The sequence below is a fragment of the Triturus cristatus genome, chromosome 10 (assembly GCF_964204655.1).
Source record: "Triturus cristatus chromosome 10, aTriCri1.1, whole genome shotgun sequence".
In the NCBI taxonomy this organism is placed as follows: Eukaryota; Metazoa; Chordata; class Amphibia; order Caudata; family Salamandridae; genus Triturus; species Triturus cristatus.
The window spans coordinates 276919234-276936854 of record NC_140593.1 but is presented as its reverse complement, the minus strand read 5'-3'; the positions used below and the strand labels follow the sequence as shown (position 1 = coordinate 276936854).

At 47.9% G+C, this 17621-nt stretch overlaps 1 protein-coding gene across 5 annotated transcripts in view; it reads left to right on the top strand.

Annotated features, from left to right (window-relative positions):
• Nucleotides 1-17621, top strand: part of AKAP9 (A-kinase anchoring protein 9) — a 1384828-nt gene that overhangs the window by 1295456 nt on the left and 71751 nt on the right. For all 5 annotated transcript variants that reach the window (XM_085631105.1, XM_085631108.1, XM_085631107.1 and 2 more), the window contains one exon: nucleotides 1328-1560. In XM_085631105.1, coding sequence (XP_085487231.1) covers nucleotides 1328-1560 — 233 coding nt within the window. The remainder of the gene's footprint in view (nucleotides 1-1327; nucleotides 1561-17621) is intronic.

Here is a 17621-nt window from a genome sequence, read left to right as displayed (position 1 = left end):
GGGTCCACCAGTGTCCCGGGCCTTCGTCTCGCCGGGGCCTCAAGTGGTCGTCAGGCCTGATGACTGATCGGGCGTCCCTCGTCGTCTGTCCTCAGCGGCTCCGCACCCGGAGCAGCCGGCGCAAGACAGTGGCGCGCCTAGCGGAGCAGGTGCCGCGCTCCTCGCCTCAGAGGCCTGCCGAGGCTCTCCACGGAAGCAGTCCGATGCGGGCGCTGTCCCCGGAGCGTCGGAGCACCGAGGGGAGGCGACACGCGTCCCAGCCCCCCCGCTCCAGCCTGTCTCGTCTCACTTGTGCAATCGGGGCCCCCACCTGTTCATTCGGGGCAATCAGTCCGCCTCTGGTCTACCAGCGCCTCCGTCCGGCCGCGGCTCCGTCTCCCGGGTCGCGACGGCCGCCGCCATCTTGCTGCCTCCAGGCCTCGGTCACCCCTCGAGCAGCACCACGCGGGATCTAGCAACCAGGCGCTCCGTGAGTCGTTCCTCCGCCACCGTGAATGCCTCCGGTCTCGGGGCATGAGATTCCCGGGTCCTGCGGACAGCCAGATGCATGGAAATCGCCGGATTTAGAGCAGCGCTGCCGGAGCTCTCGCGGAGCACGTCTTACTCGGCCATTGCGCTGGCCACGCCCCCCCAAACAGAATGAAATTGATATACACTTGATATAAAAATAATTAAAAGGTTGATGTCCAGTTTACTGTAAACATCTCTCCAACCATGCATCATTATTCGATCACAGATGTTGCTTCCAACCTCTAAGAGGACACCTCTCAGCATTTGCTGCCCTACATGTGAGCTCCTCTCTGTGTCAAGGTGCATCTGCATCAGTCACTTGTGTGGCAGCTGTTGACCATGCTTCAAAGGCTATGTCAGTGTTTATCTGCACAGGTCACTTGTGTAGAAGTCTCTCTCCTTCATGGAACTTCCTATTATTCATCAAGCTGCCCACATGCCATGCCAGCACTTTGCAGCGACCTGTCTGTGACCAGCTCAAAACACTGATGTCCTGCAGTACAAGAGGTGTGAGGGACTTTTGTCCACATAGGGAAACTTGGTGCTTACCCAAGGTGCCAAGTAAAGTGGTATGCCAAATTTGAGGGAGAAGCTCAAATAAAAAAATAAAACAAATAGGCTCACACATGGCATGATTTAACTAGTACTCTATTTGCTGGAAGCTAGTCCACAGCTACATCTTTTGGGTGTTTCCTTATACTGTACTCTTTATTCTAATATTTTTTGTTTCCCTAATGGAAAATGCAGATGTATAACAGAATATTGTGTACCAGAGTTACTCAACTGCATCTTGTTTTTATCTTTATTTTTTATCCAGAGAATGTATGGCAAATACCTGAGATCAGAAAGCTTTAGAAAAGCTCTCATTTATCAGAAAAAATATTTGCTGCTCCTTCTCGGCGGGTTCCAAGAATGTGAAGAAGCAACCCTGGCTCTCATTGCAAGAATGGGTGGACAGCCATGCTATACTGACCTGGAAACAATAACCCATCATTCTAGGGGTTTTACAAGGTTTCGTTCAGCAGTCAGAGTGTCCATTGCTATTTCAAGGTGAGCATGGGTAAGATTGTATGTGTGTGTAAGTCAGTGGTTGCTGTGGAACTTATTATAGTTCTCCTTTTTCTGGTTCATTTAAAAGTATGTTTCTGAAAAGCTTAGTTGCAAGTTCATGTTCCCATCCTTTCACTTTGTTCTCAGTCTATATAAAACCTTTCCACAAGGACTGTGCCAGTAGGATGCAGTGTGTTTTCATACTTTACTTGCAGTGTCACAAGGGACCATGCCCCCTTTTTCAGAGCACTCTCTTTGATATTTCCTCAGTTGTCTTTTTGGCGGTTGTGTAGAGTTACATTTATTGTTAGAGGTTTTAACAATTCTAATCATAAATGTTGTCTGATGTTATGATACTCCCTTTGTTTGGTGCCAACTGATGGAGCTTGTGGCAATGACATTAGACTGACACCTGTGAGGTTTGTTGAATCTTTTCATCTGTCCCGATTTCATTTGTCACAGTTCTTTATTGTTGTGGCCAAACTATTTTTGACAAATGTCACTCAATTCCCATTGCTTGCATTTACTTGCGACATCACAGGTTACAGAACTATTTTCTAATACTCTGTAGTCATGCGCTAAGGTGTAGAGATTTAAAATGTAGGTGATGAACAGTTTTAATTGAACCATTTTCATATTTTCTCTATAAAAGTTACACTTAAATGTATTTGCTATGAAAGAAAAGGTTTTGCTGTTCCTATGTAGGATGCGAAGGGGGTGGGGGGGGGAGGCAAGCATGGTATGATTGTTAGAACCAGGTGCTTATAAAGAGAGTACGTGGTATGAAAGGAATAGCTCCAATAAGGAGCAAGGGCCCTCACACACCCCGAAGGGTGTCATGCTTCATCATAGGGCAGCTCCTCGTTGGGCCGGTGCTGCAAAGCCCAAGGGGGCTCTTTGCTAGAGGTCTTTTTTGGTTGGCGACGTGAAGCTGAAAACGTTATTGTGGGGGCATATGTGTAGTCAGTAGAAGTGGGATATTGTGAGTGTGATTTAAAAATACAGGATTCTCTAAAAGTAGTTTATTCACTGGGTTCCTGTTCCATGCGTAAAAACACTGACTAAAGTCGTAGACTGGAGAGCTGGAATTATACCCGCTTCAGTTCAGAAGGATGTGTAAGGTGTGCAGGGTGTCGACATGTTTCATGCCCTATACAGTCCAAACGGATCTAGACCTAGGTAACCTCATCTACTTTTAAGGGACGGCATAAGTGTGTATGAAAGAAGGTCACGTCCCCTATGGTCTGGTCTCGAACTGTAGTCCTATTAAGTGGTCAAAAGAAGAGTTTAGAATTATACCTTCTGGAAAAAGGCATCTAAAAGAGGGTATTGATTAGCCCCAGCCATAACATGCCAGGGTGCTCGCTGAAGTAGCGAGAGAGACGAAGTTTGATTCGAGTTGTCTTCTAGCATTAGACCTACCCGCGTCTGGTTGTCAAGGGATGGCTACTTCAGCGAGCACCCTGGCATGTTACGGCTGGCTAATCAACCCCCTCTTTTAAGTGCCTTTTTCCAGAAGGTGCCTTTTTCCAGAATGTATAATTCTAACCTCTTGTTGTCACCACTTAATAGGACTACATAGCACTGAAATGCTCACCAGCTCATTGGCTAATGTCTGGGTTCCGGTAATTCTGAAACATGCATAGATTAACCCTTTACTAAAAGAAAACAATCTTCTTGAAGTCCAGTTGATCCAGCAAGATTTATTCCTATTGCTGCCCTCCTTCTTTCTTATTAGGATCTTGGAAAAGTTGGTCACCGAACAGTTGCCTATTTATTAGGAAGCACATGAACTATTGGGTGACCTGATCAACCTCAACATGGACAGACTGCGCTGAGTGTCGAGTGTTTGAGGTGACTTAACAATGCAGATGAGAGGGCAGCTGCACTCTGGTGCTCCTCAGCCTCTCTGTTGCATTTGATAGCAATGACCACAGTATCTTGATTAACAGTTTGCCTATGGTGTGGCTGCAGGGAAGATTGATTGCTTTAAAAGCCAGCATGACTAAACTGATACTGGTGGGTTCCTGTACAGCTGTTAAAAAAATAAACGATTTGCATGACTCCTGGACCCTGGGTGATCTCAGCATTTGACTTTCAGAGTTTAAAACTTGGGAGTGGTGTGTGTTGTTTGGCAGTCTGTTAAGTAAAGAGAGCAAGGGCAAACATTGGCATTTGATATTCTTTTACATAGTATGTTACAGACTTTTTTGTCTGAAGAGAACAAAGCCAGGATAGGCAGAGCCAAAGTGCCTTCATGTTAAATTACTGTGTCGCAGGCTTCATACCACTACTAAGAAAATTCTGTGTCACCTGCAGTAGATTTAGAATTAGGCAGTCCTTATGAAAATACATATAAATCGCAACTGTTATTTGAGTGAAGACTACACTTGTTCCTGATTGTGTACAAGATCAACATTTGTGCACTCGTAAATTTGAGGACTGTTTATCAGGGAGGCGTGGTCCATAGGCTAAACTCACCATCCCAGTAAATCCTTGGGATCTGGGGCTTCAGAATGCCTGGAGGTCCCTTGAATATAGGGTCTTCCCAAGTAATGGACGGAAGAAAGGAACATTCTGAAACAATACCCCCTAGATCTTTGAATGCCTACTTCTATTACTCATATTAATTGTAGTGTGAACATCATTCTGTTTTTGAAGGCCTGTCGTTTAGACTCACCTGAGTGTCCTGCAAATGTGTTGTAGCACAAAGCTATGATACCTTTGGTGTTTAACATCCTACATACACTTCTGTCTTGTTACATTCAGTCTTTAATTTGAGTGAAAACCATCCAGCGATTTCAAGGCTGACTTCACTAATACAGTGTGTTCACATTCAGGTTACAGGTAGCCACGGCAGTCTGGTGAGACTTTCTTGAGGAGGCTAATTTAAACTACATTGCAGTGATCCAGGACCCCATATCAGTTCTATTCAGTGACTGAATTGGATATGCTGGGAGTGGATTCTTTGGGGTTTAATTGGTTGGACATTGCCAACACTGATCACTACATTCATTTGGAGTGTAAATGTGGGATCAGAGGTCCATTTTGTTTTTTATCGTCTGTAGTTTTAGGGACATGAGTATGTCCAGGCATGTGGACCAGTTAAGCTGGAGTTCATAAGCAGTTCCACCCTCCAAGAAGTAGGGTTTAAGTATTTGTTGTATTAAAATAGAGGGTGCAGTCAATGCACTTGACAACACTTGCTTTGTTGTACTCAAAGTTAGATGAGAGCTTGAAGGAATTAATGTACATTTGTAAGCAACCCTTGTATCAACCAAATATTTATGCTAGGTGGTGCTTGTAAATATTGAAGACAAAGGTGATAGGGGAGGGTGTTGGTTTAACTCTGCGTAACTGTAAAAGAGTTGGAATCACTGGTGCGGCCCAGAGCAGCCTGGAGAGTCTGCACCACTGTCACCCAGAATGAACACAAATGGGGACAGCTCCAGGTCATATGGCCAAAATCTGCATCCGGGAGGGTACATCTGGGGCAGCTATGAGGTTCCCCACCATAAATTACATGGAGTCTGTGGGGGGTCAACTATGTACATATGGATATATTTAAATTGGGTTTACTTTAACCTCATGTTTCGTGAAACCCTCTTGGGATATGCCAGGATTTTACCCTACTCTGAATCGACAATTTCACATCCCAGCAGCATGTTCCACCTACCTCTGATGGCCACCACCAGTGTTCGAGGCATACCCAACAGTGCTCTGTAAAACTATTTCACTAGTTGGCTTGCCAAGCACATAGACCGCATTAGCTGTAACACTGCATGTGTCTCCGGCTCCTCACGGCCTCTGGACCATAGACCCCCAAAAGTGCACGTCAGGGCTTCATACTTAAAAACTGGCCTGGTAATAAGTCGGAGCAGCCACTAATTCATCCAGAGGAAGGAGTGTACCCATCTGGTAGCAGTCCCCCACGATTACTAACTCAGCGTCCGCCCAAGCTGCGAACTGCACCTCTGTGAAAAAAAGAGCAGGTCTCCGTGTGGGACTCCCAATAATGATAGTGCCAGCGCATAAAGGGGAGTCCCTTAGTCCTCTGCAGGCACCTCCTCCAACATTTCAACGCCACTGTCAGAAGGACACTCGTCTGTGGGATCTCCATTTTCCTACAGACTGTCCTGGTGATCAGCCAACCCCAGATCCTCTTGATGTCTGCCTTCAAGCCACTGAGTGAGCCACTGCAGCTGGGCTGCCAGGATATATAGCTTAAAATCAGTTGCCTCCAAACCCTCCCGTTCTGAGGAGTGCCTGAGGGACCTCCAGAGAAACCCTTTGGCCGCCTCATCCTATATCAGCTCTCTAAGGGGAGTGTCCAGTTATTTAAACCAGGAACCTGGCACCTTCACTGGCAGGTTAGTAAAACAAAATATAGCTGTCTCGGCAACATGACCATCTTGGATACCGAGATCCGGGCCATGATGGGACCACCAGACGGGGATGCAAGATTTAAGGGATCGAAGAGTATTACCCAAGTTGCCTTCCCATAGGTCTTTCAGGGAATGGAACACTCAAATCCCTAAGTACCAGAAGGTCGTCGCCGACCATGTCAGATCCCGCAGGATGTTTACAGGCCTCTGTGCTTCTGAGGACATGAGAAACAGACCGGTCTTGGATGTGATTACGCAGAGGCCCGAAAATATCTCGAATTCATTCAGCAGAGTCCGCGCTTATGCAGCTACTATCGGACCGCCATTGACGTAAAGCAGCAAGTCGTCTGCATATAAATATATTATACGCTCCCTGCCTTCAACCATCACCGCAAAGCCTGCCCCTCTCGGAAAAGTTCTGCCAGTGGCTCAATGGCCAGGGAAAACAGGAGAGGAGATAGCTGGCCCCCCTGCCCAGTACTCCTGTGAGACCTTGTAATGAGCAGAGATGACTTGCCCCGTATTGGCCTTTTGCAGTGGGGTTTGAATACAACAGTTGAACCCATCTTACTCATGACCTCAAAAAGAAAGTTCCACCTTATTGAGTCAAAAGCTTTTTCAAGATCCACCAACATGATGGTAGCACGCGGACGGAGTAAAAAAGCTGAGTTATAGAGAACTTGATCAAATCTCCGAACGTTCAAAGAAGTGCACTGATCAAGGATGAAGCCATTTTCGTCACTATGTATCAGGGCCGGCATATGTGGTAGCAGTCTGAGTGCCAGGAACTTACTGAGGATTGAAAAATACATGTTTGACATGGATATGGTGCAAAACTCTGCGGTAGGGGCCCCAGCTACTTTTGATTTAGTAAGTGGAACAACCACTGCATCTTTAGGGGAGTCCGACAGAGTGTCCAGCTACAGAGACTCGGCATATAGGGCCTCCAGTCCGAGGGCTAATGTCCCCATAAAGGCAGCATAAAAGTCTTCAGGTAGGCTGTCTGGGCCCGGAATTCTCCCAGACGCCATTGCTTTGATAGCAGCTCTGATTCCTGAGTTGTCACCGGGCCACCTAGGCCCTCCTGAGCGCCGGCATCCAGAATACACAGGGGCAGGTGATCCAAGAAGGCGGTCAGGGACCCTAAAAACGGGCTCAGGACGCATATCTAATGCCTCATAATATTCCGAAACTTCCTTTTGATCGCTCTGGGGGACTAGAGTGGCTTGCCATCTCCCGCCAAAATCTGAATAATAGTTGTCCCGCAAGATTCGGGTCTGATCACCCAAGCCAAAAGCCTGCCCGGCCTTCCCTCTACCTCGTGTGCCCTTGCGATGTACTCCCTATAGTCATGGCAGCGCAGGAGCTCAATGATCACGTTACACCGTCCCCTTGGCTTCCTAGAGCCGTACCTGTGCCTCTTTCATCCCCAAGGCCTTACCCAGGTCATGGAGTTCCATATCCAACAACTGGAGCTCCCGTGTAGTTCCCTTCTCGCTCCTACCGTCTGTCCCAGATAATGGTCTCACACAACCACCTTAAATGCCTCCCACTCCAGGAGACTGGACAATGCGGAACCCTTGTTATGAGCGAACTAGTCCATTACAGCAGCACCCAGTGAGTCTCTGAAGCACACATCCTCTAGAGACAAGGGGATAAAATGCCACATTGAGACCTCCAAGCTTTCTTCAACCGGACGGAACCCCAAGAGCAATAGGCTATGGCTACACAATGTGCACCCCAGATATTTCGTGTGAGTCACATATTGGCTAAGCCTGTTGGAGCAAGCAAACATAGCCATTCTAATATGTAGGTGGTAAATGTGAGAGTAGTATTAGACGTCACGCGTCTGGCCATGCTGTACTCTCCAAGCATCCACTAACTCCCAGTGACCCAGTCAGTCTCGAAAGCCCTCAGAAGTCCTATGTGCCACCGCTCCCAGCAAGGGGGAGTAGAGCGGTCTAGTGTGACATCTGTACCACAGTTAAAATCCCCTCCCAAGAGGAGATCATCTGGTACAAAAGTAGCCAGTGGGGCCGACAATGTCTGGAGGAAAACCACTGGATCCTAGTTCACAGCATACACATTTCCCAGAGTAACATCTTTACCCAACAGTTTATCCCTAATCAACACATACCGCCCCTCCTTGTTAATGGCGGAATGAGTAAGATCAAAAGGTTTGCCTGTCCATATCCATTTAAGCCCCCCCCCCCCCATCTCCCCCCCACCCCCCCGCCCCCCAGCATAAGTGGAATATGAGGTGGCATACAACTGTCCTTTCCATCTGCACTTTAGACTGCCAACCTACTCACCTGTTAGGTGGGTCTCCTGCAACACAGTCACCTGCGCCTCTTCAGATATCTATGGATGTTGTGGCGCTTAGCAAAAGACACACAATTGATGGATGGAATGCAAAACAAATCAAGCATTAACCCCAAGTCAAAATATCTAGGTTAAATCTATCGTTCTTTTGCTCACCATGCCACCCCAGCTGAGACACAGCCATATGCAAATCAGTCAAGACCCTGCTCCTCCTGGGAACAGCCCACCCTGAACTGCCAAGCCAGGTCCTCCCGGACCAGGAACAAGCATCCTGGGACCGGTTTTGGGGTATCATCCCTCATCAGCCAGGCTAGCTTGAATCCAGTGGCACAGTGAGCATGGGACCAACGTCTCGGCATACCATGTACACTTAGGGCGAGAAAGCAAAAGACACACAATTGATGCACAGAATGCGAAACAAATCAAGCAAACAACCGCGGTTAAGAAATCTGGGTTAAATCCATTATTCTTTTGCTCACCACCCCAACTCAGTTTAGACACAGCCATATGCAAATCAGTCTTGACCCTGCTCCTCATGGGAACAGTCCAGCCCGAACTCCCGAGCCACGTCTTCCTTGGACCAGAAACAGCCATAGTTTTGGGGCATCGCCCCTCATCAGCCAGGCTAGCTTGAATCCAGCGGCACAGTGACGGGCATACCGGTGCAAAAAACACAATAGATTAAGGCCCAGATCTATGTCCCTCGGGTGAATCTATGACATTGTTCAGCATTCTGTTCCTTAATTGTTCTTTTTGCATTTGTGGCGCTTAGCAGCTGAAGCCATCCCCCTTATGTTCCAAGGTATGAAGGTCAAGGTAAACCTTGGATCTGACATACTGTCAAGTAAGACATACGTTGACATACACTTCCCTGCACCCCCCATCCCAACTGGTCCCCATAGAAGTATCCAGCAGCAGAATCCACGTGACAAGCAAAGTAAACCCCTAAAAACAAACTCCCCAACCCCAGAGCAGTCCAGCAACAACCGACTACCCAAACCTGAAAAGTAAAAACATTGTTAGTAGAACCCAACCTCAAGGCACCTGGCAGGGGCTAATCCGGGTGGGGTAGGCTAAGTAGGAAAAGTGTCAACATGCTGCGTCAGCCTGTTTCTCATCATATATCCTGGCACAAGGGCCAGCGGGCACCCGGCCATCTGTAGTCCCACTGGCCAGGGCCCTACGTACCAGCAACACAAACAAAACATGGCACACCCCAATGATCTGGAAACCCCTGGAGCATCTGGGACCTCCCCCCCCACCACCCTCATGAACCATTGGCCCCAAGCGTAGAGCCATCAGACAGGGAGGCACCAGTGTCTGTCTCTCAGGTAAAATCGTCTACGGATTGTGGGGTCACTGTAGGCTGATGTTCCCCCATTAAACCAGGAGGTGTCTGATTCTGATGCCGCAGACCTGTGCTTCAAAAGGGAGCCAGTGTTGGCATTGGTTTTCTGGGTCTGCGCGATCAGTGCTGCCATCCGCTTCTTCGAGGAGGGAGATTTCCCGAGCCTCTGTTTGGCTGGCCCCTTTCTGGGCCCAGGTCTAGGAAGTGTCGACCCGGCCTTGTAGGGTTACAACCATTCCCAAACCATTCTTAGGTCCTCGCTAAAGTGGTACCACTGTCTAGGATGATTCTGAGCTTGGCAGGGAACATCAAGGAATACTGTAGTCCCTCCTCGCAGAAGGCCTTTTTGACTTCCAGGAAAGAAGCCCGCTAAGTCTGAACTGCTGCTGTAAAATCTGGAAATACAGACACTTTCCAATTGTCCACCACAAAGAGGCCCTCAGTTTGTGCATGTTGGAGAATAGCATCCCTGTCCCTATAGTGGAGAAACCTAGCCACCACCGGGTGGGCTGGGCAACCAGGCTCTGAAACTACCTCGCTGTGTGAGGTAGTTTCAGAGCTAAAAAAGGAGTAAGGTGGTTCGGAGAAACGTCAGTCAGAAGCCAATGTTCCAAATAGGATTCCATATAGCTGCTCTTCACGGTCTCAGGTAGACCTACTATCTTGGTGTTATCGCGGCGGTTTTACCCCTCCACATCTTCAGCACACCACTCCAAGGTACGCACTCTTTCTAATAGGCCTTCCACTTTGTGAGCCAGGGCTTTGTGTTTTGGCTGCAAGTCCCCCAACGAGACCTCCACCTTCTTAACTCAATCTACCAGTTTGCTGTGTTCAGCTTTGAGGAGGCCCAGACCCACTGCAACTGCATTTATGTCTTGCTGGAGGATGACTTTAATGTCCGTTATTGCAGCCAGGACTATGTTGAGATGCATATGTAGGGTAGCCTCAGAAGAATCAAAGCCCACATTATCTCCAGTCGTGCATAGTGTGGGCTCCTCCGTGCCAGAAGGTGCCCCAGTCTGTTTAGTCCTTGTCTTCCCCGTACCAACTACGAGTAGGGCTCTCACTGGCACACGTGGCCGTGCAAATGGTAAATGTAGCGGACAATCTGGGACTAGTATTCCCAGGCCTACGTTCACACCAGATCCTGACCCGTGCCCCAAGGAGACCAGCACATCCCACTGACTGTCTCACTGTGGGCTCCACTTACCCAGCTGCAGGCGCCCGCGGCCCTAAATCCTGTGCCTCTGTCCTCCAGGGGGGTTTTCTCTCCTGTTGATCCACATCCCCCTTATGCATTTAGCAACCCTGTCCAGGGGCCTTAAGCCGACGTTGATAATAAGCAAGCAGAGGGCTCCCGGCTGGCATGTGCTCCCTCAGCTCTCCATTGCCTGGCCACTGCAGGTCTCCAACCCCCCCGCAGGATTCGCACTGCTAGGCAGGGAGGCCGTGTCTTCTCCTATTTGGCCCCCTCTTCATGGAACAAAATGCCTTATCTCCGTAACTTGCCTGATAACGGTGACTTCCGTAAAAAGTTAAAGACCTGGCTTTTCGGCAATTAATCTGTGGTCCTCTTTTCTTTTCGGAGTTTCTGCAAGCGCCATGAGACTCTCTGAGTGATATGTGCGCGATATAAATATCTCTGACTTGACTTGACTTGACCCACCATCTGCAGGGGCCCGGGGCGTCATAGTCCGTGGGGGCCACTATCTTCTTGAGCCACCCACCTCAGTGCCGAGACCCAACTCTGGCTCAGAGTCCCGTTGCTGCGTTTTGCCTGTGTGGCAGCGGGTAGGGTTTCACACCGTCGTGGCCACAGGGACTGTGGTGCCTCCTCCCGGTCGCGAGGCTGCCAGTAGTGACCCAAATCATTCAGCATAGGAGTGCAGCTGGCTAAAGTCGTTATTGCTTCGCCCGGCAGCAGTGTAGTTGTGGCCGCAATCACTACCCGCAGGCTCCAACCACCAACTTGGAGAACCGGGGCTCACTAGTTTCATTGGCCCGAGTGGCCCCAATCTCCCCAGGAGGGTCCTCGGCCCTCAAAACATTTTCAGAGGGGCCCCTGCCTATCTCCACAGCTTGAGGTGTTCCACAGGTGCCCCGGTGCTCGGATGTCGCTGGATTATTACAGAGTGGAGCAGCAGGCTCACGTGACCACCATCTTCGCTGTCCAAGCCACGCCTCCTCATTATAGGTCTTAAAAATGTTTTCCCTTATTTCACTTGTTGCCTGTTTAATATGTTTTATTTTGGAGTTTACACACTGGCTTGACAGGTGAAGGATTATTGATGGCTGGCCTAACCATGTTTTACATACTAATATGGTTGCTGATTCATACTTTTACATGAATTCTAGCTCAATTGTATGATCTGTCTGTGCCTGTGAAGCACTCACTAGTTTAATGAAGCCCAGGGTGTACATGTTTTTTTATTAGTAACTCTCTTCCACTGGTCTGTGAGTCTCTTTATGCCTTTACACCTCTTCCATTTTGACACCCAAGTTGTGACATTTGACCCACTGATGCTTGCCAGCCAAGCCTGTGCTCATTGGTTCTAGTTGTCCAGTCTCTTTATGTACTCAATAACATGAGCCTTAACTTCCTCAGGAGCAAAACATGTGGCTGTTCAAAAAAACAGGATTACTATCCCTCACATTAGTTGCTAAACTAGTACGGTTCCCTTTTGGATAACTTGTCTCCTGCCATCCATCCCCTCTTGAGGTAATAGTGGTGGCCAGAAGGTTATAACAGAGCACACCCTAACAGCAAATGGATCAGATTTTTCCTCTTGTTCTTGACTTATCGAATATACCCTTGTTTTGCTTGCCTGAGACTGTTCTGTCAGTGACCTATTATTTAGCTGAAACTATCATTCAGCTTGATACCAGTGGGAGCTATAGAAATACTCCAGAGTGGTTTTCATTGGTATTCGTTTCTCTAACAAGTGTTATCCTTTGTATGTTCCTAGTGTTGGTTTTAACATGAAATTCCTTTGAGCCTGAGATGTCCTTTGATTTAATATTTTTACTGAAAATTATCTTTGAGGCCATAACATCTGGTAGTCTGTTTTTTACGGCTGAGAAGAATGCAGCATTTCTTGGAGCTAAGATAATTCTATGGACCTAGCTGCACAGGGTAAGGAAAAGGTACCGGTATTGTAACGTAGGTACCCAGTACCTCACTTTGGTACCTAGTACTTCATTAGTTCCGTTTATACTCTCCTTCCCTTTATAACTGGCTTACTAAGCTGTTATTTCAACTATCATCTTTTTGTGGAGGGTCTATAATATGTATGCTGTATCTCATTCAGAACAGTGTGACATCTTTCTTAGATATGAGGTAATTTTAATGCAGCAGATTCTTATGATTATTTCTAAGATTATGTGTAGGCTTTGCAGAGACTTCACACACTGGCTTAAGTTGTACGAGCACTTTTCACTATTTCCATGTTTAACACTAGCTAGATTTTTGTTTTGACCTATTAGTTGGTACTCTATTTTGGGTCTTGTACCATATCCAAAGGCACTTTATTTTACGGGACTGCTTCCTATATCCTCATAGAAATATATGATAGTTTGTTAAGCAGATAAATCATTATTCTTAAGTTGTGGTGTTCCCAATAAGAGTGGTATCTTTAGATCAGGAGAGCATACATCACCCAATTATTCTTAAATTGTGGTGTTCCCAATAAGAGGGTTATCTTTAGATCAGGAGAGCATACATCACCCAAATGGCAAGGTGTCTCTTTACTTCTCAGAATAAATCAGAAATGGTTGACGAGGTTATTTGCTGAAACATTGTCCGCCAGTCAAACACAAAAGTCAGAAAAATGTTTATCAAGTCACCGCCAAAGGCAAATATTTCAATAACTATTTATAGTATAATCAAGGCATAAGACTTGTAGCCTGAGCAGTGGCGGCTGGTGTGATTTGAAAGTGGTTGGGTGTAAAGGTTTGCTGTGAGTGGGTAGTGGCGAGCAAGCGGAGCGAGAAAGCCTGACCGTCAAAAGGGGGGTTCAGGGCTGTTCTCTCCCCAGCACCCCTAGAAAGTTTTGAAAAAAGAGTGGGTGCAAATGTTGCATTTTCAATCATATTGGAGAAAGCAAGAAGGTAAATAAAGCAATTGTGAAAGTGTCTTTATGACAGCAATGAAAGAGATTTCATATGATGACGTAGGTAGCTGCTTATTCAGTATAATCTCAGAACTTCATAACAGACTTTGAGATAACAATGCTGAGTACCTCAGAGGGAGTGTAATGGGGATTGGCTGGGGTACAAAGTGAGGTAAAAAACTATATTTTGTAAAATAACCAACATTTGGGACAACTTTCAAACAGAGTGTGTTGTTTTTTTATTTGTTCGTGTGTATATAAAGATTCCTCTTGAAATCCGACAGACACCTCACCATAAACTTTGCTTTCTGCAGAACTCCCCAGAAACGTACTGTCTGCTGTAATGTGCTTGTCCTGAAGCTGGATGGGAGACAGGCATATGAGTTTTTATCCCTCTTTTTAGGTCTCGCCTAGCGATGCAGCGCATGCCCTGCTGGCCTTGGCGAGATCTATTGTCGTGGGTTTTGCGTCCGAAGGGGGACAGGAGATGTGCACGCTTCCGGAGGACAGGCGATGTGCATGTGTACGGCACGCTTTCACTTTCAAGTTAAATGGTGTTCTGCCCGGACAGGCGATGTGCATGGCTCGCACAACGTGCGCATGACACGCGCGCACGACGCGCTTTCACTTTCCTTAGTACAGGAGATGTGCACGCGTACGGTGTGAGTTTGCTGCAAAGGGGTCTGTGCCTTTTGTAAATTTTCACACACCCCCTCCGCCCGCCCGCACTCTGTGTGAGCCTTCCACGGCTCACCTCAGACAAGCTCCGCTACACTACAGTGGAATTCAGCAGGACACTTGGCATGCAGGCGATGCCGCTTTCAATCCGCCAGGGTACGCAAGTCGGGTTTGCTTTGTTCCTATCCGCCGGGAGCTTCACGAACAGTATAAAAAGGTAAGGATTTGCATCGCGCCCCATGCCCGCACTTCGTTGTCTGTGGTTTTTATACCCCCCCTACCCGCAATCCGCTGTACGTACATTTTCACCAGTTAGACAAAAGCACTTTTCATTTAGCACTCACAGGAACAGCCGTCTCGTCAGACAGAAGCTTTGACCACTTCCAGTCTCGGCCAGATCACGGCAGCTGACGCCTCTGCGGGGACTACCCCCGGTGCCCTCAAGTTATGGAGTCACACTGGACTGGACGCCCATTGAAGACCGATCCCCTAAGCAAGGTGCTGCACTAACCTGCACATGGAATAGCAGAGGCATTCCCCTGGAAGATATTCCGCATTCAACTCCATTGCAGAGCACTGCAGAGGCCACTGCACACCGGGATATACACTGCACTTAACTCCTATGCACATGCATGCTGTCTCACTGCCTGTACCATACTGGGAACCACGCGTATAGCTCAGGCGTGCGCTGCACCACTGGGGATATTTTCGCGGGGCGTGGCCCACATTCACGGTGCATGGCCCACATTTGCGGGGCGTGGTCCACATTCCCGGGCTTGCCCTTTCATGAAACACACAAAGAATGTAAGTGGAAGGATATTGTTCTTGGGAAGGACACAGGGCTAAGGTGACAATGTCCTACAAGCTGAGCAACTGAAAAACAGCGAGGCCCCTTTCTATTACAAAATTATTCCTCAGCCCTCCAGCACAGGTGCACCTGAAAAGCAGCGAGGTACCTTTCTTATTACAAAATTATTCCCCAGCTCTCCAGCACAGGAGCACCTGAAAAACAGAGAGTGCCCTTTCTTGTTAAAATATTATTCCCCAGCCCTCCAGCACAGGAGCACGTGAAAACAGCGAGGCCCCTTTCTATTACAAAATTATTCCCCAGCCCTCCAGCACAGGAGCACCTGAAAAGCAGCAAGGCCCTATCTATTTGTAAATTACTCAGCCCTCTCCAGCCCTTCACTGCCTCAGGGTAATGGCATGGCAGGAGAGGGGATAAAGCAAAAAACACAGCTGCTGGGCCATCCATAGGAGTGGGAGGAGGCTAAGATGGTGTGAGTTCACAACATCACCTGGCCCCCACAGCGAGACCCATTCTTCCTCGCCCACTATGCCCTGAATAAGAGGGGCTGTGGGCGAGGTGTTAATGCAAACACTGTTTCTGGGTTGCGTGGGCCCCAGGGGGGCCGGGTTGAAAATGGCTCAAAGGACTGAGCAACACCTGAATCGAAAGGAGGCCGATTCTGGCACACAATCAGCCCTCCCCAGCCCACCCTCAGCGTGATTGCTTGGCAGGGCCGGGGGTCAAGGAGAGGCCACAGCTGATCATTGCTGAACGGCCGTCCAGCTCTCTGTGGACTGGGAAAGGGGGGGAAAAAACGGCCCACAGAGTGCACTGAGACACCAGCCCTTCGGCCCATGTCCGAGTGCCCGCAGTGCCAATCCGCCCCTGCTCGCCTGATTGTAGGCCGCTAGTCATTGGTCAGGCCATAAACACACAGAGAGTTCAGAAGTAGGTATCACTCTTGGAGAGGCAGCCCGGAAGGCAAACACCTCTTCTGGTAGGCGGAGACTAGAGCCCATACAGGTGCAGGAATGAATATTCAGAGGTGTTTGCCTTCCGGCCTGCCTCGCCTCGGAAGTTCCTCGTTTGACGGTGGATGAATGTTTGCATTGCAGGCAGTGCGTGCCTGCTAACCAGTGCTTAATTTGTAAAAAACATAATAAGTGCCAGGGTCCTGGTCAGGAGGCAACTGTAGCTTGCAACACCTATTGTCCCTGCCAGTGCTGCCAATGACAGTATCTACACAACTTACCATCCTACTTCTACTAGTGTGACAATACACACTATCCCATGCCCCCAGATTGAGTGGCAGGTATTAGTTATTTTTACTATATATTGTATGGATAAACAACTGCTGTTGCCCTCATCTCTAAATTACATATACAGTGTCACCGTGTGACAGACTGTCGAGGCCCGGTGTTGACCGTTAACTGCCGAAGCCGAGCACCGGAATCCACCGGCTCAAATTAAGCACTGCTGCTAGCTGATTTCGAGAAACATAATCGTAGTGGGGCCCCCCCCCCAAAAAAAACTTACCAATTGATGATGCATTTAATCATCACTGGCGTGATCCCCTATTCATAATAATGGTTCTTTTCGAAAGAAAACTGGGCAAAACAACTGTGACGCACTCCGCTGAGCCAGACCGCACACCATTATCATGTGGTGGGCACGCTTCCTCTTCTCTGTCTGCATCCTGCGCCTATGGGGATGTGCAATCAATTGTTCAACCACTTAAAGGTCTAAACAGTGATTAAATGTATTATGTAAGTGCCACACAGAAAGCATTTTAGTGTGCATATCCCGATTCATATACTAATTAATGTACAAAGGTTAGGCGCTTGCTGTGTTTAACTTGCTTAATGGATGTGAGTGAGCAATGGCGGAAACCAACTGATAACGCTGAAGGGGGTGGTGCTGCCCCCTTGCAACCCCTCCGGAATGCACCTGCCTTAGTATGCACCTGCCTTAGTATCAACCGTCTATTAGCTGGGCCACTGGAATTATGCGGCAGGGGAGGTCTCAAATTATTAGGCAGGGCTGAGTAAACTCTGCGCAAGAACGGGCAAAATATGCTGCAAATTTTGAGATAGTATTCATTATTTTGACATTTTTAAGCATGTTAACATTGTCGGGGTTTTAGTTGTACTTCATTAGTACCAGTGTAATTACCAAATAAACTACCAAAAGGTGACCAGTCAACCTTTGCAGAGGGCCTTTCACTGCCCGGCAACACGTTTTGCCATGTTTTTATTAACCTTTGATCGTTTGAGTTAGAAACTATTTTTTTGGTTAAAATCTGCAGATTATGCAGCAGATGATGGATTATGTGGCAAATGCAACAAATCTACAATTATGCGAAAATCGTCCTGGCCTCACTATCTCATAATTCCAGTAGCCCTGGTTATAAGTCTTTTTATGTAAGGTCA